The 27,964-nt window shown below is 32.2% G+C and overlaps 3 protein-coding genes across 5 annotated transcripts; 2 read left to right on the forward strand and 1 right to left on the reverse strand.

The window, feature by feature from the left end:
• Positions 1-301: 301 nt before the first annotated feature.
• LOC149743351 (peroxisomal membrane protein PEX16-like) lies at positions 302-4,493 on the reverse strand. The gene is made up of 8 exons (XM_089876042.1): positions 4,247-4,493; positions 4,089-4,173; positions 3,473-3,609; positions 3,070-3,150; positions 2,735-2,843; positions 2,143-2,328; positions 1,561-1,765; positions 302-902 (listed from the first exon to the last, which is right to left on the reverse strand). Exons 1-8 carry the CDS (start codon positions 4,352-4,354, stop codon positions 776-778), a joined length of 1,038 nt encoding a protein of 345 aa, XP_089732168.1. The 5' UTR covers positions 4,355-4,493; the 3' UTR covers positions 302-775.
• A 119-nt stretch (positions 4,494-4,612) lies between these two features.
• On the forward strand, positions 4,613-5,860 carry LOC149743352 (cancer-related nucleoside-triphosphatase homolog). The gene has a single exon (XM_089876090.1). The coding sequence runs from the start codon at positions 4,891-4,893 to the stop codon at positions 5,470-5,472; it is 582 nt and encodes a 193-aa protein (XP_089732216.1). The 5' UTR covers positions 4,613-4,890; the 3' UTR covers positions 5,473-5,860.
• Positions 5,853-27,694, forward strand: LOC149743353 (huntingtin-interacting protein 1-like). 3 transcript variants are annotated; one of them, XM_089875929.1, is made up of 25 exons: positions 5,853-5,995; positions 7,839-7,902; positions 9,153-9,295; positions 9,569-9,625; positions 10,310-10,387; positions 10,891-10,967; positions 11,929-11,990; positions 12,754-12,894; positions 13,272-13,405; positions 14,241-14,351; positions 16,279-16,455; positions 18,354-18,537; positions 18,795-18,883; positions 19,463-19,637; positions 19,942-20,115; positions 20,647-20,754; positions 21,213-21,260; positions 23,059-23,189; positions 23,561-23,730; positions 23,897-23,990; positions 24,361-24,461; positions 24,912-25,017; positions 25,366-25,557; positions 25,984-26,112; positions 26,273-27,694. In XM_089875929.1, exons 1-25 carry the CDS (start codon positions 5,930-5,932, stop codon positions 26,360-26,362), a joined length of 2,901 nt encoding a protein of 966 aa, XP_089732055.1. In that variant the 5' UTR covers positions 5,853-5,929; the 3' UTR covers positions 26,363-27,694. The 3 variants fall into 3 exon arrangements, with proteins under 3 accessions (XP_089732055.1, XP_089732047.1, XP_089732065.1); XM_089875921.1 differs by lacking the exon at positions 5,853-5,995 and adding an exon at positions 7,202-7,357; XM_089875939.1 differs by lacking the exons at positions 5,853-5,995; positions 21,213-21,260 and adding an exon at positions 7,202-7,357.
• Positions 27,695-27,964: the final 270 nt, after the last annotated feature.

Consider the following 27,964-nt stretch of genomic DNA (forward strand, 5'->3'; position numbering starts at 1 on the left):
GCATAAAACCTGATTGAAATACTTCAGGCAATGTTCTGGGCATAAAGAAGTTCAAGAATATTTTTAATGTCTGAAACGCAGAGTTTCTAAGCATAAATTATTTGGTTGAGGAAACTTTTTTAAAATTCTTGTCACTTTTATAAAATTCATTTACCTATTCACCACATTGCTCAGTGCATTGTAAACATTTAAATGGGAACTGGGATTTTTTAAAACCTGATTGTCACAACTCTAAAGTTGTAGGGGCATTGCACCAAAGAAAGTAAAAAACAGATATTTTTACGATGCATATGCAGCACTGTTCAGTTTAGAATCTCTACTGTTTATTTGAAATTTACATGTAAAAGCAGAATTAAAAAAACACATGATAGAGAAAAGTAAGAAAAGGTTGGAAATTGATGAACGAGTGAAAATTATTGAACATGTACAAGAAAACAATGTACAAGAGTACAATTCTATCTTTAGGATTCCACATATCAAAACTGCAACCGATGAATTAGTAAGAAATTAAGGCAGTAGAAAATAATGATTGCTAAATTATAACAAAAATTTTCTTTGCCTTTTTCATGATTACGTTCAAGTTTTTAATCCATCAGTTTTGTGAATACGCATTCCAAGAAACATGTTCAGGTTGTAAAAGATTCATGATGTGAGAGTTTTGTTTGATCTTTAAATAGAAAAAAGGCAATATTTCAATACATTGAAGCCGGGTTTGATGATCAACCATCAGTGGCGCACAGTTCAAAGTAAAAACAGGAAACACTATTTGTACAGTTCAATCACTCCATGTGTAGAAATACACCCTCTGCCACGCAGGCAAGTATTTACTAAGAGGTTGAACCACATAATGAGCTAACGGCAAGTGTTCGGAGAGATAATGCAGAATTTTGTGTATTCTTGGCCTGCAAGAAAAAAAGTCTGCGTTATATATTGTCAATAAAAGCCCAAAAAGCATATTGTTTATTTTATTTAAAATATCTATAATTTTTTATTTTCAAAATATATATATTTTTTATACACAAAACCAGTCTTTAGTTTTGCACACAAAACCAGTCTTTAGTTTTGCATTTTTTACATGAAAATTACATTGTACACTGCAGAACATAACAGCTTCTGAATTATGCAAACAAAGTGCAGGAATCATAACGGACCAATATCAGCCATATAACACATTAACAAATAAGTTAATATATAACCAACCATACCCTCGATAGTGCAACCTGAATGTATTTGAAAATTTTCAATAATTAAAACTTTAGAAAGATTAAGTATATATATGTTTAAATATATATATATATATTTACAGGTTTAAAAAATAAATATATTCTATAAAATCGCCTACAAGTTAGAAATGTGGTAACCCCTAATGGGCACAAGGTGTGTGAAACAGAACACTCATGTTATAATGATGGTCGTTGCCCCTTCACGCAAGAATAAATAAGTTACATTTACCACAAAGTTACGAAGGGGAGTGTGAAACAAAAAACTTGCCTTTGCCCTCCAGGGTAGAAAAATGAATAAAATTTATTATTTAAAATTCACAACTCAAACCGAACTAACCCAGTTGTTTTTTCATACACAGGCGATCTTAGTAGATATACAATTAGGTTTGCATATCTCCTTCGTAATTCCTGCTTCTCCTGTGGATTGTATGGCCTTTCACTTTTGTGATCACGTTGAATAAGAGCATGTGATGACGTGTCAACAACAAGAGCTGCCAACCACGGTAGAAGGGATTTTGTTCCAAACACACCAGTGCTAAGTACTGTTGTATGTGTTGTTAAGGTAGAAAATCTTTTAGTTGGTGACATAGCATGTTTTCGCTCATCTTTTTTTAAATTTAATTTTCGACACGACTGTCTGGGTTTTTTTCCAAAAAAATACACAGCGGGTATCAGTGAGACCTAAATAACTTTTTAAGACCAAAATTTGTACTGGTTATCAGCTAAAATAAGTGGTATTATACTTAATATGCTGATTAACACGAGCATTGGTTCATGCACATATTATGATAAGCAGAGTTACACCCTGGAAATTTCAAGGCAAACCTGCCTACCCTGCCACCCCAGGTATGTTGCCTTTGCCTAACTGTTACCATAGCATTAACCCCAACCAATATAGACTGTGCTGTATAAAGGATACAATGAAGCATGGGTCTGATTATGTGAAGGCACTCCCCAATTTTTTCCCGTTTGTTCAAGGACGATGGATAGAGGTTCCAACAGTTCATGTTCTCTGGTTTAGGACTTTCCCATTTGCTGTAGGAAGAGCTCAAGGTCGCCATCTGGTGGCCAGTTCTTCTTCCAATGTAAATGTTTTCATTTTCATCTGGTAATAATATAACATTGTTCATTAAAAACAATATTTGTCGCTGCTTCTATTGTGGGCATATGTATCCCTTGGGCAAGACACTTAATGGAAATTGCTCCAACCCAGTGGTCACTAATGGGTTGTTCAAATTATCAGCCTTACAAAAAAAATTGAAAATAATAATCAAGTAACATACATGGTAACTGGTAAGCTGTAAATAAGTAGCAAGATTATCCTTTTCTTTCAGGAAATCAATTGGAATATTTGCTAGTGGTGCATCAACTTTAAAATTAACGGTGGACAAAAGTCAGAAAAAGGACGCAAAAAATACAAAGTTTGACAAAAAGGTGAGTGATACAAATATAAAGTTCTCTCTGTGCCACTGTATGCAAGGTATTATTTTATGTTTATGTATACAAATCACCTGAGTTGGTAGCTTGGGTGGCAATGTTTGTCTTGTTGATCATTGTAACCAGTGCAGGAGACTGTAGACCAGAATCAAACATGTAGAGAAGGAGGCATCGCAGTATTGTCTGTAAATAAACAATTATGGAATGAAGGTAACTTACTTTATCCTCGCGTGGCTAGAAAATGACAGTTGTTATAACTCGGGTGTTCATAGACACAGTGACCACTTGGTTGGAGTAATTGCCGTTAAGTGTCTTGCCCAAGAAAAAAAAAACGACCACAATGGTAGCAACGACGAGCCTTGAACCCATTTTCTGGCTGCATCAGTATGTCATTTAATATGAAGCTAACCTTTATTATTGTGATGACAACAATGACTGCCCATCTTGCCCCAGACCCACCAAGCCTCCCAGCGGATAACTCAAGAAATGCCTGAAACAACAGATTTACAGTTTCAGTTTGTTATTTCGGCAGGTCTATACATTTAAAATTTTTAGATATATATATATATTTATTAATATATATTTGAAGTGTTTACAAAAATTTATATATATTTAAAATTTTGGAATGTAATGTGGAATATAATGAATTGGTGAATAAAAAAACATATTTTTAAATAAATGTTGATAAGTTTTATCTTCTATACAGAACAATTGAAAAACATGGGCAACAGATAAACAGGATTGAGCCCGAAGAAAATGAACTTTTTTGTTATTCTGCAAAAATAGTACTTGATAGCAATTAAAGCACACACCTGCGAAAACTCCACAACAGTAAGTGCTTGCTTCAATTTGGCAACAAACTTATTCTCATCAGTTTGTGAAATTAAATTTCGTGTCTTCAGTAAAATTTTTGTGTTGGCGTATGCGAACAGGTTGCATGCTGAAGTAACTGAAAGCAATGCATGAAGTATTAGTTCCATTTTGATGCTACTCGAGATGGCATTCTCGGCTATTGACTAAATTAGTCGCCTGCTTAAATTCAATTTTGCTTTTTTAGTCAACCGGCTAACTTTTGTAATAAGTAATGCACAGAAACTTAAAATGCTGATGCCGACCACAGACTAAGTTTTAGTCGGCCCACTTAAACAACTCTGTAACCAACAGTTACTATGACTGACTAGTTTAGAGGGTAGCCGAGAATACCAAACCTGGTGTACATAATAATCAGTGCATGTTATAAAGTGACACAGTTCACAGCCAGGTGCAAACAACCCATTGCATTGTGTGTTATTCTCACAAAATTTTGCAGAAGAAAATTAGGATTAAACGGCAGTAACACCAATGTGTGTTAAGGTATATATGCAGCAATATCTTGGTCAAAACTACAATTTGCAATATATTTGTTCAAAATTATGTGAAAACACGTACTTAGCTCCGAAATGAAGATTGAATTGTCATAGTTTTTAGAGAGTGCTTCGAACAAGTATGATGATGTTTTCACGGTTTTCTCAATCTGAAGTAAATATTTATAATTGTGTTTGGTGCTAAATGCTTTTAAGTATTTTCTACATGAAAAAAACGCCTACCTGGTCTACCATTTCTGGGTTTTGTGAGACAAAATTCACGTACGCTTGTTTTATCTCCATTAAATTTTCATTTAGCCTGTCCCGAGCCGATTTCAAAATGTCAGACATATTTGTATCTTTAACGTACTTACACTGCAACAAAAAGTGAGTGTGCAATGTATATACTACGGATAATATTGCCCAATACTCGTGTTTTGATTGCAAACTGCAACACAACTTTCAGCCGCCAATTCCAAAACTCATTGTAGAACCGCGGCAGTCAACCGGAAAGTAAACAACAATAGAAATGTGTAAAATATTTTGAAAAATATAAAACGTAGTAAATACTATGGTAAAATCTTATTAGATTGATGCTTTACGCTAGGTATTGGCAAAACAAATGTCTAGAAAGCAGGTGGTAAGTTTAATACCAAACTATCCAGCGAAAACAGTTTGCACAAAAGTGTGGTTCATTTGATATTATATTTCGCACAACAATGACGTCTAGATTCATAAAAGAAATCATCCGTGTCTCGGTATTTGCGAAATTCCCCCACTCCTAATTCAAACGTACTGCTTGAAATCAGCGGTCGGTTTCAGAGCTATAAAAGCTGTAGCTCGGTCGTGTTTCTAATTTAGACCAAGCGCGAACTTCCAAACAAAGGATGGCGGTGCGACCGACGCATGTTTTTCTCACTGGTCCGCCAGGCGTCGGTAAAACAACGCTCGTGAGGCAACTAAAAGATTCTTTATTATCATGCTGTCCAATAAGGGGATTTTACACTGAAGAAATAAGACAAGGCGGACGCCGAATTGGTTTTGACGTAGTATTAGTAAACGGAAATCGATGTCCGTTAGCACGAATCGAAGAAGACCGTTTTCCATCTTCATACAAAAAGCGGCCAAAAGTTGGGAAATACAGTGTTTATATTGACGAATTCGAGCAACAAGTTTTGTCAGAATTGAAAAAACCTCAAACCGATGATGTAAAATCGATTTTTGTTTTGGATGAAATCGGTAAAATGGAATTGTTCAGTTCAAAATTTAAAACTGAGGTTATGAAGGTATTTGAAAGCAAGGGAACTGTTATTCTGGGAACTATCCCAGTCAAAAAAGGCTCTGGTATTCTTTTTGTCGAGAATATTCGCAGAAGAGAGGATGTAAAATTATTCGAAGTATCGTTTGCTAATAGAAACCGTTTGTTTGAAGACATTTTAAATTCATTAAAAAGCATAAATGAAATATAATAATTTAAACAACACATTTCATTTTAAATTTAGTGTATAACAGCTATGTATAGGTATAGCTTTGGTGTTCCCCGCATAATACTCTTCTTTTTTCTTTTCTCATGGTGGTTTTGTTATTCTCCTAAGTTAAATGTTAAGTTTTAGGTTTTCATGTACCTTTGCAAAGTTTCATTTAAGTAATTAAATACTTTATCAATTTCTTGCCACATGCTGACATGGCAGACGAAACGTTTCTTTAAAAATTCATTTATATAAATCTTTAGGTAATTCTTAATTTTTTTTTTCAAATATTAAAATCGGTCTATCCAGTATCCAAAAATCACTTACTGGTTAGCTTAAAAGGTGTTTTTATTTATAATTTACTTACTTATACACCCACTGTCACAGATTCACTGTTATGGTAATTTCTTTGTAATTTTTTCCAACTTTTCCCCGTTGTGCGGATTAACTCATCAAGATGAACATGCTCAGAAGAGGACCTCCAAGTCTGGATGCTGAGAGAGAATCATTTGAAAAAACTCAGGTATCTATTTGTCAAATTTAAAGTTGCATTTTTGTGCGGAGAATATTTTTGCTCAAATTTTTGCATGAAATATGTATATATATATTAAATATGTTGCATTGATTTATTATAGGTATAAAAATACCCAGTTCTGGGTATTTTATGTTTTGTAGTTGCAATTGTTCAAATGAGTAAAACTAAGGTACCCTGTCTGTTAGGGTAGTGGCCAATGGGTCAACTCTGGCCTAAATTCCGGATCTCATTGTGTGCTTTAGTAACTTACCCACATAAAATAAAAGGTTGTGCATTCACAATAACAGAGTTTAAATTGCTGTGTTAGTGTATTTATTTGTGATGTGTTATAAAGTAGCTAGTAGTAACTACTAACTTCTAAAGTCTTAATTACGTCGTAAAAGTTCTGACTGTTAGCGCAGTACCTTTACAGTTGTGTGTTATTTGATACCGGTATCCTGTGTTAATTTGTAGTCAAACATTCCTTGTTTTTAATTAACATACTAATATCTAACAATAGCCTAAAGAAATACAAACTTTTGGCAGGCGTTTTATTATTACAACATTATATAAAAAGCTAGCTCAGTCATAATAATAATAACAACAGGCTAATAGACATTTAGTATTTGTACTTACTCTGCAGTCCTGTTTTACTAGCTCCTTAGAGTCTTTTTATGACATTATATTATTTGAACTATGTAGATTGCTCATCTTTAATTTGAAATGTAAATAAAACAATGCAAAGTTACAGGACATTTTTCAGTGTATGCCACTTACTAGCATTTGCATAGTCTCTGTATTTCTTATGAGGTAACAGTATTACGCGTTTCCTGTCTGCATCCTGCCTCTCTCTTCCTTTCTATGGCTATACAGCTATGCATCATAGTAATTGTGCTGATTATTAGAACTAGTCACAACATTGCTTTTAATCAGATTTTGAGTCAGATTGTTAATAACGAAAGGAAAAATTTGCTGTACTGTTTTCATTGAAATAACAGGAGAGTTTAAGATTAAGTCCCAAATGTTTTGTGTTAAATTTGCGGAATTTAATACAAAAACATTTATATGTAGTATGTGTACCTGTTCATTATAAGTTAGAAAATATGTATCTTCATATAGCAGAGCAGATGGTTTGGTAGCTACAGCAATGATAAGGGTTAAAAAATTAGTAAATTTCCAATGCTTTAAAGAGTTCAGTCTTTCTCATTTGTTTGTAATGTTAAAAATGTCGGTTTAGTTGTCTGTATTGATTATTAGGAAATTTGTTGAATAAAATAAACATTAAAAATGAGAAAAGCAGCTTCTATGGATGAGCTGCGGGAAAAATCTTCTCATTCTTCCCGATATCTTCTGGTTCCTAGAGAGGATATTGTAGGACTTTTTTAGATTCTAACAGTTTAATGAGAAAGTATCCGTTTTATAGGTTTAATTTTATTTTAGTATTATCCAGGTTATGTAATATGTATGGTTATTTATCAACATAAAGGTGTAATGCGAATTTTTAATAAAATACAGTAGTAGGGTAGGCTATTTTTAATAAAATATACAGTATTTATAATGGTAGTAGGGTAGGAAATTTTTAATAAAATAGACGGTGTTTATAATATTGTTAAAATCAGGTATATTTCTATTCGTCAAACTTAGGAAACCTCTTTGGTTAATGTGGTGAATGCAATGTACTTTGGCTTTGCTTGTTTGTATAGGCACCTTTAAAACACTCTGTTTGTAGGTGTTAAAACTGAGATTTTAAAGTATAGGATGTCACCCCTGTTTTAAAAGTTGAGGAGACATGCTACCCTTGAAGTTACGCCTTTGCCGGTAACCATTATTTACATTTGTTAATTTATTGCAGATGATGAGCATACAGAAAGCAATAAACACTATGGAATGTGCAGCAAAGGAAAAACATGTTCGAAGTATGTTTGTCGATGTTTATTTTGTTTATTTGTAGTGCTTCTGGTAAAGCAACATGTTTGTTTTTTTTAGTTTCCTGAATTTTTTTGTAACTGAAGCTATGTATACCTAATTTACTTAACCTAGGTATCAATAGGCGAAATCCTTTAAAATGCAGGGCAGGCAGAGGTAGTGAGACTCGCATTTTTTGAAGCAAATTTGGTTCTAATGTTTACTGGATACTGATTAATACAATACCTGGATAGGCATGCCTACCCTGCCACCCTAGGCTTCGCGGCAGTGAATATTTCTACATATATATCTATTATCAATAATAAATGATTTGATTATTCATTTTCTGATCAATTTGAATAAGTATTGGATCCAAAAATCACTGCCTGTGTTTTCTTTACACCAGTATAAGCTGCACATAAACAGTCACGATTATCGATATTGAATTATTTTCAAATCTAATCAAATCCTACTTGGATTGAATAATTTATTCGGCAGCCAGGTGCAAAATTTTCAGTCATATTGTTGTTTTAAGAAATAAATAACATTTTGGACTTGCAGTCTGTTAACAAATGTAAAATAAATGGTGAAAACTGAAATATTAAATAAGCTAATACAAAGTTTTTGGAATTGGAATAAGCTAATACAAAGTTTTTGACCATGCTACTATTTTAGATTTTTTTTAATTATCATATTAGAAATACAATTTGTATATTTTTGTTTACTGAAACTGACCTGGGTGTTGGGAAATGTTACTACAATAAGAAGCTACAAAATAATTGCTTTCTGCCACACAAAAATTGCTGTGGTACTAACCGCTCAATCAACATGTATTTACTGCATTCTGTTTTGCCGATGTATTATTTCTCATTCTCAAAAAGTTGGTTATTTGAAAATGCATATTTAAACTTTTTAGGAATGATATAACACCTGCAAAAACAGAATGCTAAAAAATGCAGCAGTGGTAGCTCCCCATGTCAATTGTGTTGCTCTGATGAATTTTATGGGGTTTTGGGGTTATGTACCTAAATGTATGCACAAGTTATTAAAAAAATTAAACTTTTTGAGAATAATATTACATCTGCAAAAGTTGAGTGCTGTAAAATACAGTAGGGGGGCTGCACTTCTTCATTGGACTTTGAATTTCATTGAACTGTGGGGATGTGGGGTTAAGTACCATCTCTCCCCCTATCTTACCTGTTGTGCTTTCCCTGTTTACCTCATCCATACATAATAGAATAACTTACATCATTCTCTGCAGATGCTATATTGGGTACTTACCAAGAAAAAGGAGGACAAATGTTCTGGCATGTGGTTCGTCGCTTACCTCTTTCAACCCAGTCTATTGTTGCTTGGAAATTCTGTCATGTTCTTCATAAAGTATTACGAGATGGCCACCCCAAGGTAAATGGTTTAATGACTTTTTTGCCTTGTTAATTCTATTCCGTACAGGTGAGGTCCTAAAGGACCTGGGATTTAGGCCAGTTTTGGCCCATTACTTCGAAACCTTTGTACCTTCATAGTGAAATACTTGCAATAAATGGGACAAATGCCAACCACATAAAACAACTTTTTTTTTATTTATCAGCACCCTTGCAGTTGATATACATTAAAAAAATCCTTTCAATATAATATATTGCTTACAAATTTCCCAATATTTGATGTTTTATTTCACAGGTTTTAAAAGATTCTATTAAATATAAACAACAATTAAAAGATCTGGGCAGAAACTGGGTAAGGAAATATATAATATATCTTATTATGCGACTTTAAACAAAACTTTCACTAAATTTTTATCAAAATATTCTATTTGTCCCACATACCAGTATTCTTTAAAGAAACATTTAAATATTGTAGTGTTAAACACATTGTAGTGTTATAGGTTTATATCCTACTGTATGTAGTGTAATAGTGTATTCTGTATTGTGTTTATTTTCTTTTTGATGTAAAGTTTGTCCTTGAATGATTGCTAGAGAATACACAGAGTTAGGTTACTATATTTACATAGCAGTATTTTGGTATGTATAGGAGGAATGTATGTATAATGTGTTTTATACTAACGGGACATCTTTTGCATGGAATATATTATATTCTTATAGTGAACGGGACATCTTTTGCATGGAATATCATAATATCCTGATAGTGTTTTAAACAAATAAAGACAGTGTATTGGATTCGTAAGGGATACAGTTTTATAATTCTTTGAAGTTCTTTGTTTACTACCAAATTGGACGAAAAAATAAAATGAAAAGGTCTCCCTTCTTACCCCACCCTACTATACGTATTAATGTTCAAAATTGTTGAAAATGACATAATATATAGCTAGCTGCTACTAATACTATACCATATTCCCTATGATATTAATAGGCCCTTCCATTATTACCAAGCCACCCTTAATAATATTGTTAATTCCCTCAGGGACAAACACAGGGCTACGGACGATTGATAGGTTGTTATTTAAAATGTTTGACTTCAAGAATGGACTTTCATTCCAAGGTAAGACGCCCTTTTCTCTATTTGATTTTGCCTCTTAACAAACAAGTCTTAGTTTAACCATACAGGTATAACACAAGGTTTACAGTGGGCGGGAACTGTATACACCTGGACCTGGTTCATGTTTTATTGTAAACTTCTGTTTCTTACTTTAACTGAAAATCACAGCCAATAAAAGGACATAGTAGTTTAACCACACAGATAAAACACAAGCTGTACAGTGGGTGGGAACAGTATACAGCTTGCTCATCTTTTAATGTTATGTGTCTTATGTGTTACTGGTAGAACTTCAAATCATAACCTAAGTAACATCTTCATTTCATTAGCAAAGTCCTTTTAAATTTTATTTAGAAAAAGGTAGTTATACCTTTACTTTTTAGTAAACATTCCCATTTTAGTAAAGTTTAATATTTTTTAGTATATATATATATATATATATATATATACTAAAAAAATTTTAGTTTCTATATTATATACTAATAGGCTATTTTTTTCTCCTTTTTTAGTATCCATCTTTTCCTGGAAGTTTGTCATTATCTGACGAAGAATTGGAAAATATCGGCAAGCTCGACATCAACACTTTGTAAGTGATAGTTTCATTATGATGTCATAATGCGTGCTGGTCATGCAATTACTACATGCCGTAATTTGACTGCAGACTTATTAATGGTTGATTACAAATTACTTCATGTTCTAATTATATAGTAGTGTGGGGAAAGATGGGAACTTTTCATTCAATTTTCTTGTCCCATTTGGTAGTAAACAAAGAACATTCAAAGAATTATAAAAACGGTATCCTTACGACTCGTATAGACCAATGTTAATTGTTTAAAACACGTTCAAGATATTTGGATATTATGTGCTGACGGTGTCCCATTTTTCCCATTCTACTATATAAAGGGTAGATAAAACTAGTAAGCTTTTTGTACCTTCTAACCATGTCATTTAACATATACCTTATTTGGTTTAACCTTAAGTTATTTTATAGTTTAATGGTTTTCAATGGATAAATACTAACAGACTGTCATGTTTTATATATATGTAAGAATTAATAGGGAGAGATATTAATAATTGCTTTTTATATTTGAAATTTAATAAAAGCGGCTATCTTGTTTTAAAATTTTATTTTCTGTTTGATTGTTTTTGTAACAGCAGGTTTTAGAATCTGTGCCAGGAAAAAAATCAAAATTAGCTATTTTTGTGGTGGCATATTTTTAATCTATTTCATTAAAAATATTACTAAAAGTAAACTTTCAACCTGCCGTAAAAGTAGTAATTTAAAGACCAGATTTATTAATTTCTAATGGTAGTTAATAGCTGTAAGAGAAACATATACCTAATTAAAACTTTTCTTTGTTAGTTGTTTTTCACACTCAAACCACCATTGTAACTTAAGTTAAAATATCACGGTTAATTTAAACTGTAGGGGTAACAGGCCAACCGTGGTCTTAATATCAGTTCCACTGGCGTGTCACGCTGTAGGACCCCACCCAAATAGAATGGTTTGAATTGTAAAGGTCTAACCTCGCTTTACATTTCACCAGTTTTGAATTGAGCGTTGATATCCTTGACTGCATCGATGTTTTAATGGACCTCCAACAAACAAGTATGTTAAACTCATTTTTATGTATTTCACATTTTTAATTCAAAACTGCTGTTTAAATGAAAGGATACGTAACAACTAATAACCCTACATTCTCAATCTTTGTATAAATACTAAAATAGTAATCAATCTATTTGTTTCAAATTTTACTGAGAAAAACAAAGGCTCATATTTTGTATGTTATATTCAATGAGACTGATTTTTTACAGTTATCTAATATAAGTTATTTTAAACTAGCAGTAATTTAATAATACTAGGTTATAAATTTAAATTTCATCACACATTTTCCGTTACTGAGTTAAATTTAAACTTTAAAAAATTTAGGTTTCTTACATATAGGTTTCACAATTTCCAACTGGTAGTAAACTATTAATATAATACAGTGGGGGGGAGACAGCACGGACACCTTTAGCTCGTAATATGCAAATATCCTGTTCAACTTTTTAACAAATAATAAATCTTTATAGCTTTTTGTTTACTAGCAAACAGAACAAGAAAATAGATCAAAAAGGTGTCCCATCTTTCCCACCCCTGTTCAACTTTCCTGTTCAACTTTTTAACAAATAATAATAATTCTTTATAGGTTTTTGTTTACTAGCAAACGGAACAAGAAAATAGAACAAAAATGTGTTCCATTTTTCCCACCCTACTATGTCTAAGAGATTGTAAAACCAGTAGTCTGATTATTTCCCTTAATTCCATTCCATCAACAAAACTAAAGTCCATACCTTATCCACCACTTGCTCATACGAACTTGTTATTTCAGTCTTCAGCACTCTGGATATGTCAAAGGCAGTTTCAATGACTGGACCTGGCCAATGTAGATTAGCGCCTTGTATCTTAGTTATTCTTGATTCAAGTCAACTCTATGATTACACAGTGAAGTTATTATTCAAACTACATGCCTGTAAGTGTTATGTATAATGTACAATGTGTCGTGGAATATGTCACATATTTTATCATGAATTTTATTTTTTTATACTTTAAACTGATTTTATGGGTTTAAGCAATTACACTTTTATTATTGGACATGTTTTCAAGTAGTTTTTACACATAGTGTGTTTTTTAACAACTGTCGATTTTCTGCTATTTCACTTTGATGTTTTAATTGATCTTATCTTCGTTGCTGTATTCTAAAAGATATATAAATTGAATTTATGTTGTACAAGAGAAAATTAAAAACTAGTACTAATAAGTAGTCTACAGTTTAAAAGTCGTCTTAAAAACTTTATTTTCATTTCTCTGTAAAATTTACTATAAATTGCATGAAATATCATTTTTCAGGTTTACCCGCTGACACATTAAGTGGCCACAGACACAGATTTAAGGAATGCCATGCCAGGTTAAAGAAGTTTTATTACATCTGTAGCAATCTGCAATATTTCAAAAGACTGATTCAAGTCCCACTGATGCCAGATGTAAGATAATTTCGATTTTATCGTGGTGACAATTTGTTTAAATCATTTCTTTATCCAAAAAAAGGCACTTTAATTATTAAAAAAAGGACTTTAAAAATTGAAAAAAAATTGAAATTAAAAAAAAATAGTTTAAAAAATAACACTTAAATTTTTGAAAAACAAGTACTTTGAAAATTTTGATTTTAACCTGTATTTCAAACCCTGTAGTTCGGTTTATTTTCTGGGACCAAGATTCTGTTAAACATATTTCTATCTATGAATATTTTATTACCGCTTCCAAGAGGTTTCGAAGATGCAATGGCAAACCATATTGAATATTTATTCTATTTAAAATTTCAAAAGCAAAAACTGAAATCCAATTGAACAGCTAGTACAATTTTAATTAAACAGTCTTTGTAAGCGAATAGTACCGGGTTTAAAACTCGATGCTGCTACAGTTGTAGGCAAAAGTATAATGAAAATACTTTTATCAGTAATAACAACTTCAACCCAGTGGTCATATTCTATATGGGTAAGGTACTTGTTAGGAACCTCGGATTTAGGCCAGATTTAGCCCATTACCCCAACACCCAGGCTACTATATAGGTTATCCATGAGACTTAATGTGACTTGTGCTTGACTGGACAACAGTCACAAAAAGTTTCTAAGGCTTGTGTTATGATATTAGTGGCGGTATTTAATGAGTCACTTGTTAAATTATTGAATGACATTGACCAAGACATTCCGATTATTATTATTACGTTACGTGTATGAAATTATATGTTTCACAATATAACCCTGTGTTATAATCCAAGCCTTTCCATGAGTTAATAAATACATGTCGATTTTTTCACAGAAAATGCCGGATTTTCTCATCCAATCAGACGGAAGCCACGAACTGGGACCAATCAGAGTCCTTCCTGAGGAAGAAAACCACGTTGATAGGTCGCCCTCTCCTGAACCTGAGGTTCGTAAAAATGCATCGTGTCCGATCGTTTAGAGCAGGAGTGTTCAAATAAATTCTGCCGCGATCCACCACAGCCAAACCTGACAACATGATGAATCACTAACTATGAACATTAAACATATTCAAGATGTTTTACAACACGCCCCCCTGGTTAACGGTATCTGTATTATTGCGATTAACGCATTAATGCGATCAACGCAAAAACGAAATAAAACAACCGTTTGGTTTACGTTTCGTTAGTGGTTTAGCCCTATATTTACCACGTTTTTCTTAGCCAGGTAGACTGTTTGTTACGTAATAGTAGGGATTCACACGTGGATTCATTGCATCATAATAGGGATTATTTGAACTGGCAATTAATTATGACATAATAGCAAAACTTATAGATTATATGTAGGATATTTGAAACAGGCTTGAATGTTAAGCACATGCGTCGTATTTTAGTTCTTTTTTCAAGACTACATTGAAAGATCCACACAAACAGTTGAAATGATCCGTATCTGGATCGCGATCCGCCATTTGAACATTACTGGTTTAGAGAACTAAATCCAAGAAAACCATAATCCTTGTCCAAATTATCAGCCACACATAAAATAAAAATGAAAAAGTTCAAAAAAATAATCACCCACAATAGGCCACAAAGTAACATACATGGTAACTCGTATGCTGGCACAAGGTGTATGAAACATAACATCCCTGTGATAATGACTGTTCCGGCCACGGAAGGATAAAGCAAGTCACATTCATTCGTTTAAAGAAAATTTATCCAAAAATTAATCAAAGAAATCCGTAATAAAAAAAATCATTAATTTTTTATATATACCAACGCCATACCAACGAAAAATGAAAATTTGTATATAGATGCCTAAATGTGACCTGAAGGTACCATCAAAGTTCCCCAAAACGATACAGTTTCTAAAAAATCTTGTGAAAAAAAAACGGCTGAAGTAAAAATAAATCGGCTGTTTCGACATCGCATTGGATTTCCCATAAGAAAAAAATTCACTCAACTTTAACCGTTTCTAGTTTCTAAACTACTGAAGAAAACTCAAGTTTTGTTTTGGATTTGGTATAATAAATGCTTCTTCTTTGTGAATATATAAAAAAAAAATCAAAAAAATCTTTATAATGTTTTAATTTTTCATTGAACCTAACTACATACCAGATTATGCTGAATCAGCAATTTTCCAAATCTAATATTTAACACGAACAACTGAAATATTCTTAAAGAAGAAGCATTCATTATACCAAATCAGAAATAAAATTTGAATTTTCTTCAGTAGGCTATTTTAGAAACTAGAAACGATTAAAGTTGAGAAAAATTTTTTTTTTAATGGGAATTCCCATGCATTCGACACGGCCAATTTTTTTTCCCCAGTGGTTGAATTTGCAGTTTTAAATCTTATTCTGTCAAAATATTTTGAAACTTCGTTGGTGGCTTTAGATCACATTTGAGCATATCTATCAATACACAAATTTGATTTTTCGTTGGCATGCCCCTTTTATTTATAGGGTATTTTTAATTCATTCACTCATTGTAATTTGTTTATTAACCATATTTCTGCAATTCAATGTATTAAAATATTTCAATTATTTTATTCTTAATATATTAAAACAACAAGCTAATTCAATAAATTATTACGTTAAAATAACAACCATACTTCAATCATTATTTAAAAAAAATCATTTATTTATTTAATATATAGTAGGGTGGAGGAAGATGGGACACCTGTTCATTCTATTTTCTTGCCCAATTTGGTAGTAACAAAGAACATTCAAAGAATTATAAAACCGTATCTTCACAACTCCCATAGACCTTTGTTAATTGTTTAAAACACGATTAGTATATTTGGATATTATGTGCTAAAGGTGCCCCATCCTCCCCCCCCCCCTACTATACTAAAAAAAATGTATTTATATTTTACAGGTGGCAGTTGCACCACTGATAGATACAAACTTTGACGAGTTATTTGGTGAATCTGACGCCACATTCAGTTTCAATGGGACCTCCACCCCCCAACCTGACCCCAGGGACGTAGAGATACATATGCTGAAGTTGGAAATCGAACGACTGAAAGCTGAAATCGAACTCATGCAAAGTGAAGTAAGTTGGTAGGATTTTTCTGTGGGAATTGGCCAATCCTGGCCTAAATCCTAGCCCTAGGGCCCATGGCATTGTAGCTCGATATGTGTATTCCTAAAGATGTTCATTGCCTCATTAACCCTTTAACTGCCGCTTATTTTTTCAAAATTTTTAATTTTTGACCAGGTATCCTCTAATTGGATTTTGTAGCCAAACTATAGCAGTTAGAGCAAAACATGCTATAGAAAGTTTGAAGAGTATAAAATTCTCTTTAACTTCATATTTTTAATTTTTTGATGACGTCATCAAAATAACGATGACGTCATAATGAATTTTTCAATATAGAATATTTCAGGAATGAACAAAAATATCCAAAAGTAATGCATTGCAAACTTAATCAGTATCAAATTATCTTTCTTTTGATGTATAAAATGTACCTCTAGCATGTTCATACAGGTAAAAATCTCATAAAGAGCCATTGGCGTCATACTTTCGAACCTCATAATGATGGTGCTATTGGTGCTGTTGACAAACTTATTGTTTTCAGTGAATAAAGTAAATTGTGGTCTGTTGTATTCATCAATGAGGCTCTAGAAAACACAAATTCAATGACAAAACAAAGTAAATAACAAAGCTTTGAAACATCAAACATAGTTTGAAATGTCCTCAGGATGATTCCCTTGATTTTCATTGAAAGGAAGTAAAGTTTCCTCACTTGAATATCCTATAGGTCCTATTCCTGCTGAATACAACATCAAATCTCGTTCAAAACATAATATGTATATTTTTTTTTACCCATAAACTTTAGTACAAATATCATAAAAAGTAGTCAGGCAAAATAGTCATAAATTTTTGAAATTTTTAATTTTCAAACAGATTTGCTTATTCTGGACATATAAACCACACTAATTAGAGTAATACCAGCTAATTCAACAAATAAAAGCAAAGAAAATGCAAGCCTATATGTCCCAGTGTCCATTTGAGCTACTTTGTACAAAAATTCTGTTATAGTACCCCTACAATGAGTTTTCAAAGCTAAAAATGCTTTGCGAAGCCTAAACAACGCTTGAATTCAAGGGGAATCCCCTACTGCAACTCCGAATTGGCGCGAACAGGAGATTACAGCAAAATTGGGGACATAACTAAAGGAAAATGGCTAAATTTGGCTAAAAATCTTCAAAAACTTTGACAAAACAATACTCAAAATGTTTAAATACGTTGATATATTTTTTATTGCTGAAATCAAAAGGAAATTGCTTCCTCTTTCAAATGAAACCAAATTTGGGATCGATAATGGAGAATTGACCACAGAATCGCCGTTTAAGTGACGTGTGGTCCCAGAGCGACTTTAGTCGCCTTGGGCAGTTAAAGAGTTAAAAAATAAAGTTTTTACTAGTTGTTATATTAACCAATGTAACAGTGTAAATCAGTTGGTATATTCAGCCATGGGTCCTAGGACCCACATAAAATAGATAGTGTCATTAGGGTTTTTTTTATCTTTTTTTCATTCTATATAGGTAAGGTCCTGTAAGTCCCAATCTTTTTTTTATTCTATATGGGTAAGGTCCTATAGCCACCAAACTTTTTTTATTTTCTATGGGTAAGGTCCATAGGCACCAAACTTTTTAAAATGTAGGGGAGGCAGGGATAGTGTTTACTGATTAATGAAGTGTAGAAAGTCAAGCCTACCCTTGCCACCCCAGGTTTGGCAGCTGGGGGTTCCACGGCATGGTTCAAAGATTGCCAAAGTTATATAAATGCAAAATTTTGAATATTTCTACGATGACAAATTCATGGTACTTGCAAAAAGCCGTTTTTGAATTTTGAAGGCCTAAGTAAAAAAGTGTTTAAAATTAAAAAACAAACAAATTTTTTTTTTTTAATTTTTTAATTAATTTTTTTTTTAATGTTTTCCGCAGCATTCCAGCGAAGTCCGGAGCTTGCTGGACAGGATCAAGATTCTTCAGCAAGAGCTGGAGGAGAGTCGACTAATGTCGAAAGATGCTTCGGATGAACTGAGCAAGATCAGGAAGCAAGCAGAGGTTGCGGAACAACAAGCAGAGTCGGCCGTCAAAGCTCAGAGTCTTCTACATGATATTGAGAGTAAGTGATTTAGGTGTGTGTGTGTTTGTGATGTATTTATGTATTTTTACTGTCAATTTTACTGTCATATAATTTAACAATTTACTGGCCAATCATATTCTAAACACACTTTTACACAAAACTAATGTGTACAGCAAATAGTGGTTACTTTTCACAGGGTTAGATTTTAATGGTACACATACACATTACCCATGTTTTGGATCGGTTTTGTTTCTCTCATTTGTGAATGAGTAAACTTGAACGTTTTTTTGTTACAGAAAGAGCAGCTGGCAATGAAGAAATGTATAAAAAGTTAAAAGAGAAGCATCTAGCTTTGGTGAAGGACCATGCAGCTTTACTAAGGAAGGTGAATAGGAATTTTGTGTTAAATATGATATTAATTTATTTTTAAATATTTTTAACATGATAAGCTTTTTTTGTTAACGTAATTATAAAAAATTCGGTAAAAAAACAGTGTAACTACAGTTGTTTTAAAACACGATGGGAAATTCATACATATACAGCATTAAAAACCTGCCATTTGTATAGTAAGGTGGGGAGGGGAGAGATTTGGCCATTTTGTAAGAAACAAAGAACATTTAAAAAATTATAAAACTGTATCCTCAAGACTCCCATAGACTGTTGTTAATTGTTTAAAACAGGATCAGAATCTTTGGATATTATGTGCTAAAAGAGTCCCCCTTTCCCCACCCTAGTGTACCTAAATCACTGGGGTATCCCACAAGCTATTTTCTTCCAACTATCAATATCTGACACATTGGTTAGCACGCTTTATTGTAGCCCAGATGATCCCTGATGATGTCTCGCATATGGCAGACGAAACAACGGCACTTTAATATCATAAAACGAAAAATTGCCAGAAGATCTACTTCAAACTTATCCAAACTGTTTTATTCCAAATTTTATCGTGACATTTTATCTCCAGAATGCCGATACACGAAAGCAAGCAGATACTTTACAACAAAGTGCTGGCGAGATTGAAAGTGACCGCTCACGCTTGCTTGCTGATGTGGATCGTCTTACTTCTATGGTGGAAGGCCAGAAGATGAGTTTAAGTGAAGAGGAAAGGAGGAGGAAAGAGGAGAGAGAGCGGATTCTCGGTGAGAGGACGTTTTGTGTCTTTAATTATAAGTTACAGCTTTTTATTATATATGGATGATGCCTTATGGCAAAGAACTCGAATGTAGGCTAGATTTTTGCCCAATGAACATAAACTCCCAAATAGGTGACAATAATAAGGGTGAAATATCAAATATACATCGAATTTTTAATTCTTTTTATAAATTCGTGTACAAAATATAAAACCTGGGTATAAAATTTGAAAACTGTGTATAAAGCATAATAACTTTGTGTAAAATGTTAAACTATTTCAAAATTGACCTAACCTCGGAATTTTTTATCCAGCTATGGCAGCAGAAGAAGCAGGTCACATGATCAAGATTGCGATTGAATCGCTCGACAGCGACATGAGTGGCAGTCGAACATGCAGTGCATCGTCACTCATGCGTATCGTCGAACGGACCAATCAGAGCTTGGATCGTTTGGACAAAGATTCAAAGTCTTTCGAAGAATCGCAAGGTATTTTGCAGTGTTGCCAGTGTTTTTAAAATAAATTGGGATACACTGCAGTAGTTTTCAATATTTAGTATACGTTCAGTTAGTGGCGCAGCTAGAAAAAAATGGGTGGGGTTTTTTTAATTTTTTTTTAATTAATTTATTTTGAGGGGAGTCGCGACACCCTAAACCCCCTGGCTGCGCCACTGCATACAGTGTTTGTACATATTCCTTTAGCTTTAATAACTTTAAATTATTTTTTTCTCAAGATTTATTAATTATCTTTATATGGTAGCCTAACCTAAGTTCTAAGCAATTTTTTAGCCGAAAGATCAAAAATATATCAAAAAAATTGTGATTAAATTTTAGGCGCTTTTGATAAAAACAGAAAAATTACATATCTTTGGTAAAAACTATTTTAGAATAAAAAATTAAAACTGTTTCAGGATAAAAAATTAATTTTTTTTGCTAATTTACAAAGCCTAAAAATACATTTTCTCTTGTTTAAAAATAAACTACTTTGAATTGGTACTAATTTCATCTTATTTTGAACAGAAATTGATGGAATCGTTCAGTCTGTGTCTGGATTTGGTCATTGGATGGCACAGACGATAGAAAGTGGTGGTGCGACTTGTAACATGGCACCTGAGAGCCAGGGTGAAGGTAATTGATTGTATAGATTCAGTTTATCTGTGTTGTTGTTGTTAATGATTTGTATTGTGTTTTTTTAGCATGGTAGAAACTGCATTTGTTATAACTGTTTTTTGCAAAAAATATATTTTTTTGCAGATTTTTCTTTATAAATGTTATGTGCACCTTCAATTTTATATTAACTTTCACTATTAAATTTTTTTGTGCAAAATAGTTAGTTTTTGCAATTTTTTTTTCAAATAATATAGATTTATTTTCAAATAATACATACAGCTCGAATTTTATTAAACTTTTATTTCCTAGTTATGTTATTTTAAAATGTTCTATTCCACTAACAAGTATTTTGCAATGTCTTATTTCATTCTGTATTCATATTGCCAGTAGTTGCTTTTTAAGGCAATAGATCCGCTTAAAGTAACTTATTAGGTAGTTTTACTTAACATATTCATTGTCAATTTCACGCTTACTAGTATCTAGCCCCACAAAATGGCGGAATCATTTATTTGACACAGTTATGGGTAAGTTGTTTATATAACAAGCCAGAAACACCATGATTAACAGTTGGCACAGCTAGCCCTTTTTAAACCCTTGCAAAAGGAAGGTTGAAATAAACCTTAGCGCCATGCCACAGTGGTTAGATTGCCTGCCTGTAGCCAAGTAAAAATGTCCAGGTTGGTTACTGCTACCATTGTGGGCGTATGTGTCCTTGGGCAAGAAACTTAACAGCAATTGCTCTAACCTGTTTAATTTTATGGGTTATCTAAATTGTCAGCCTTCTATACCCCCCAAAATCAGTATGGTCTCACAAATTTACATGTGTGGTGATCACAAGTGGGCATGGGGTGTATGAAAGAACACCTTTATAATAAGACCCCGCCATGCGAGGATAAAACAAATTTCATGTGTTCATTTATTATTGAGTTGAGAAATTTTGGAAAAAAATAGTAAAATGATGAAAAAAATCATTTTTGCAAAACATGGAAAAAATATTACAAAAAACGTTTTAAAAAAAATGAAAAAAAGCATAAAAAAATATTTTTGGAAAAAAAAGAAAAAAATCATGAAATTAGCATCTAGCTGTGCCACTGCTACTAACTGATACAAATAACAAATTAACCGCCATCTGTAACAAAAACTTTGTGGCATTTTTATGATTCTTGCTGACAACAATTCTTCCATATACTTGAAACTAATGGATTGGCAATGGGTGTAATAAGCCAAACGCATTTTTTAATATAATATAATTAATTATGTGATATTTATTACAATTATCTCAATTTCTTAAACTTGAATTATTTGGACAAGTTAAATAAATTTAAAAAAAAACTGTAATCTTTGTTCTTGAAATTCAATTTCTTTGGGTGAACTAATTACTGCTGTATCATATTTTGCAATTTTCGATTTAAGCTTTTTGAAGTAAACATTACAAAACAAAACAGTTAATATCAACATATTTTTGTTTTTTTTTCATTTTCAAAAAGAATTCTGTTTCTTTTTCGTTTCTTTTTTTGTTTTCAAAATTCTGTTGTTTTTTTTTCTCACTACCGAATCCCATAACTGACCAAACTTCATAAAATAACAAATTACATATTTAAATTTATCATGTAATACCCAAACCCAAAATTTCTTTAATTTTCATTTTAATCAGAATCTTGTGTTTTATAATCCATTACATGATTTTAGTTGAACGTTTAAAAATATATGTTTAAAAAAATCAAAGTTATTGTATTTAAATAAAATAAATATAGTTTAAATACGACTTAGCTGTTACTAGTTTGCTACAAAATCTGTTAAAACGTATTATAAGAATGAGATAATATTTTTGGCATTTTTTCTGAGACTTTGGTAGTGCTTATTTAATTAAAAAACTAGTAAGAAAAATCTAGTTTATTTTAAATTGAAAAGTCACTATTTCTAGCATTTGCATCCAGTAGCTATTAATATGGCTACACTTTATATAAAATAGAGTGGGGAAGATGGGACACTTTTCATTTCATCTTCTTGTTCCATTCGATAGTTAACAAAGAACAGTCAAAGAATTATAAAATCACATCCTCACGACTCCCTTAGACCATTGTTAATTGTTTAAAACACAATCAGGATACTTGCATATTATGAGCTAAAGGTGTCCCGTCTCCCCCTATCCTACTATATATGGATATTTATTTTATCATAGCAGTGTATTCATATATAAATACTTTACTTTATCTTGTGAACAGTTATACTACCACACACCCCAACACAGCATGCTATGTTACTTTAATTTGTATTTTTGAACCTAAATCTATTATGTTTGAAAACACATTATATCTACAGCTTTGCAAAAAGCCTGCAGGAGTTGTGGGGAAGAAACTCTAGCATTTCTTGATGATCTGAAAACGCCAAGCAAAACATCTGACAGCAAAACTACGAGAGAAAAACTGGACATGATAATGAGCACGGCCAAAGTGAGTATGATGGTAGGGTGTGGGAAGATGGGACACCTTGTCGTTCTATTTCTCGTCCCATTTGGTAGTAAACAAAGAACATTCAAAGAATTACAAAACCATATCCCCACGAATCTCATACACCGTTGGTAATTATTTAAAACCTGATCAGTATTTGGATATATGTGATTTATTTCCTTTTTTTTAATGTCTTATTGTGAATTATTCCACAACGGAACTAAAAAAACATAAAGTTAAAAAATAACATTAAAAAAAATAAGAAGAAGCTTGAAAATAAACATTAAAAAAAATTGTAAAACATAAAAATTTCTTTAAAAAAAATAAAAATCACATTATAATTTTAAAAAAAAACAACAATTGCTTTCCTCCAGGAGCTGCTCCCAAAGATGAGCGATGTAAGAGGAGGAGATCTTCATGATCTCGTGGAGCAGGAGATGGCATCGACCACTCAAGCTGTCGAGCAAGCGGCTGAGCGCATAGAGGCGTTGCTCAATGAGGCGCGACAACGAGACACAGGGGTCAACTTAGAGGTCAACGAAAGGTAATTGGTGTTTTATTAAATATATTTTATCAAAAAAACAAACAATATATTTTTATCAAAAAAAAAAGAAAATTGCGAGTGAAAACTGAAAATTCCTAAAATACACTTAAAAAAAACAAAAAAAACAAAAATCTTTGCTGAAAACTAAATATTCCTATATCCCTAGGATCCTGGATTCATGCACAGAGCTGATGAAATTCATTCAGATCCTCATTTCTTCCTCTAAGGATCTTCAGCGAGAAATTGTTGAGCAAGGAAGAGTAAGTTTTGGTGTAAATGATGAGACCATTTATTTTATTATTCATTTTTTTCATGTACTTTTTTTATTGTTTTATATTTAGTTTTTATTAATTTTTTTTCATTTTTTTTATTTAGTTTTATATTTTCTATTTTCAATTATTTTTTTTATTTACTTTTTTGTTTAGTTTTTATATTTAGTTCTTACACAGTTTTTTTATTTTGTATTCATATATTTTTTTTTTATTTGTTTATTTTTTTTATTACATTTTATTTTTACTTAGCTTTCAGATACTTTTTAGTCAAATTTAAGTATACTGCACCAAACATTCGGAACCATTTTTTTTTTGACTTAATAATAATCAAAAACATTTAAAAGTAAATATCACACAGGGTGCTTCATCAACCACAGAGTTTTACATGAAGAATTCTCGTTGGACAGAAGGTTTAATATCGGCTGCTAAAGCTGTTGGTTGGGGGGCTACTATGCTAACGTAAGTGCAGCAATATTAATGTTAGCTTATATATAAATTATTAAACTTTTTATGGTAGTAATAATTCACACATGTTTGTATGTTAGCTTGTTTTAGTATTTTAAAAAACGGACTTTTTTATCATTTTACAAACTTGTAATTTTTTTAAAAAGTTTGTCACTTTTTAAAAATCTGTTACTTTTTTACAAGTCTGTTACTTTTTTACAAGTCTGTTACTTTTTACAATTCTGTCACTTTTTCTAGTCTTGTCACTTTTTTTTACAAATTAGTTATCATTTACAAGTCTGTCATTTTTTTCTTTATTTCTTTTTCATTTTTTTTGTCTGTTTCCGCCGTACTCCTTTTTCTGTCTGTCTCTTCTGTTACTGGTAAAAAAATTCTGTGATTTAGGTAATTTGATTAAAAGTGATTACTGTTTAGTTCTTCAATTAAACATGATTTACTTCTCAGAGACGCAGCTGACTTAGTGATCCAGGGTGATGGAAAATTTGAGGAGCTGATGGTTTGTTCGCATGAAATATCGGCGTCCACTGCACAACTTGTGGCAGCTTCAAGGGTGATTTATTATTAATATTTTAATGCGGAAAAGCGCTTCAGATTTTTGTAATTTTTTTTCATTTTTACACAACTGTTTTTTAATTTTATTTTATGCAACTAAATTTCAACATTTTTAAATGTTGTAGTCAACGGTAAAACTTGGTCTAGAAATTTATAATACCTGATATACTGTAAAAAATCTTACAATATATTAAAAGTATATTAAGAACATTTTACTGAAGTGTGCGCAAAAATTCGCAAAAAATATAAATTTTACTACATAAAAATCAACAAAAAAAGAAACCATTAAAAAAACACCAATTATTTTTTTTCCTAGTAAAACGTATATCTGTTATTTTTTTGTTAGGTAAAAGCTGGCAAAAACAGCACAAAGTTGAAAACTTTGCAAAGTGCTTCACGCAATGTGAACGGAGCCACAGCAAAAGTAGTTGCTTCCACGAATGCAGGGAGAAGACAACTGGATGAAGTGTCCGAGTCTTTGGAAGGTTTGGCGTCTGTCACTTTAACACAGATCAAAAGAAAAGAAATGGATTCTCAGGTTTAATTTCTATTTAATTTTTTTGGTACTGCTTTTATTACAGTTGTTATAACACGGGTGTTCTCTTTCATGCACTTTGTGCTCACTTAGAAGTTACCATGTATGTTACTTTTTGGTTAAATTTGCTTCAAAGTGTTCAAAACATGATCAGGAAATATGGGATTTAGGTCCTTCACTCCTTATGGCATCTTACCCCACAGTATCATAATATAGTAAGGTGGAATAAGATAGAACACCTTTAACACATAAAATCTAAATATCCTGATTGTGTTTTAAACAATTAACAACGGTCTATTGGAGTCGTGAGGATATGATTTTATAATTCTTTGATTGTTCTTTGTTTACTACTAAATGGGCAGAAAATAGAAGAAAAGGTGGCCCATAGTCCCCCGACTTTACTACATAGTAACTTTTTGGGTAAACCAGGTGAAAGTGTTGGAATTGGAACAAGCATTACAACAAGAACGAGTGAAACTTGGAACACTGAGGAAGAAACATTACGAGCTCGCTGGAGCAAAAGATGAGGAGGAAGAAGAAGAGACTCCCATTCCTCCTGTGAGTCGAATTGACATAAAATATATTTAATTAGTATAGCATGCATCACTAAAGAACCTCACCCATATAAAAATTAAAAATGAAAAATTTATTATTAAAAAAAAAAGTTTTTTTATTTAATTTTTTTTTTTTTTTAAAGTGTTGTTGTTTTTGTTTGTAGGTAGAAAACAGCAACAACAACAACAACGTGCCTACCAAACCCCCACTAGCACAAAAACCAGTAATACCGCCCAAACCAGTGGAAACGTAAAAAGAAAATGAATTTATAAGAAATGCAGTGCAATTTGTAATCTAACTCTTACTTTTATGTTAGGACGCGGATTTTTTTTCGTACGTTTTTCCGTGTGCACTTTTTTTGTATTTGATTTACGAGTGTACGGTAAAAGCTGAGGTGTTGGTTGTTTTTTTGCGAGAGTGCTCTTACTGTTGCATTTTCCTGATAGCTGTAGTGAAAAGGAACGCAACTGCAGAGCTCACGGCATTTGTACATTTTTTACACAAACTGTTGTCTTTTTAATGTAAAACACTTTTTCGTCAAAGAAAAAAATCTTCGCATAATCTTTTTTAACAAAAAAATTCTTTGCAAAATATTTTGCAGAGAACTAAAAATATTTTGTCGAAGAACAAAATTTTTCCCGATAAGCAAAATCCCGCTTTTTAAACCTATCTTATAAAATCTGCCTTTTCAAAATAATTCGATTCAAATTTTTTTCGTAACAACTTTCACTGCGAATTTATCTTCCTGTTTCGTGTCTTTGCTAGAGTGTATCTTCTCTGTTGGTTAAAAAATAGCTTTTATTTTCATGTATGTTAGTTTATTAGAACTTTAATAATCATCGTGTATTTTAAACCATTTCGCATCATTTCTGTACAAGATAAAAATCTCCTGTTTTATATAGTAGGGTGGGGTAGATGAGACACCTTTAACACATAATATCCAAATATCCTAATCGTGTTTTAAACAATTAACAACGGTCTATTGGAGTCGTGAGGGTACAGTTTTATAATTCTTTGAATGTTTTTTGTTTACTACCAAATGGGATGAAAAAATTTAAAAAGTGTCCCATCTTTCCCATCCTACTATACTACGGTATAATAGCCTATATAGTAGGGTGGGGTAAGATGGGCCATGTTTTTATTCTATTTCTCGTTCATTCGGTAGTAAACAAAGAATATTTACAGAACTAAAATACTCTGGTTCCACGACTCTAAAAATGCGCTGTTAATTGTTTAAAACGCGATTATGAAATATGGGATTTAGGCGCTAACGGTATTCCATCTTACCCTACAGTGCTATATATATATTCTAGTAGGCCGTTATATCCCGCTGTTAGTATACCGTATACTATACTGCTGTGTTTACAGCTTCCATTTCGATGCTTTGCCCATATTGGCCCACAAAGATATATTTCAATTTTTTCGCAGTAATATTCTCTTTCAGGTTTTTTTTAATGCAAAAGGGTGCTGGTGTAAAAAGCGAACTTTTGGCCGCAGTTTCGTCAAGTTTTCCCCACGCTTCATTCTATCTATGTAGATAACAGCATCTCTTAACACAGTACACAATAACACATGAAACTTTGTATCTATTTGTGTTCTGTCACTATAAACGCGTTTATTTAAGGTGTTAAAGATCGAATGTACCTTATTTATCCTCGCGTGGCCGAAAAACGACAGTCGTTATACCACAGATGTTCTGTTCCATACTCCTCGACCCAGCTTACGAGTTACCAAGTATGTTACTTTGTAGGTGATTATCTGTAGGTTAGGGATAAGATGGTCCATGTTTTCATTCTATTTTATCGCCCGTTTTTTCATTCTATTTTATCGCCGTTTGATAGAAAAAAAAGAATAT

The sequence above is a fragment of the Ciona robusta genome, chromosome 1 (genome assembly GCF_009617815.1).
Source record: "Ciona robusta chromosome 1, ASM961781v2".
Lineage (NCBI taxonomy): Eukaryota > Metazoa > Chordata > Ascidiacea > Phlebobranchia > Cionidae > Ciona > Ciona robusta.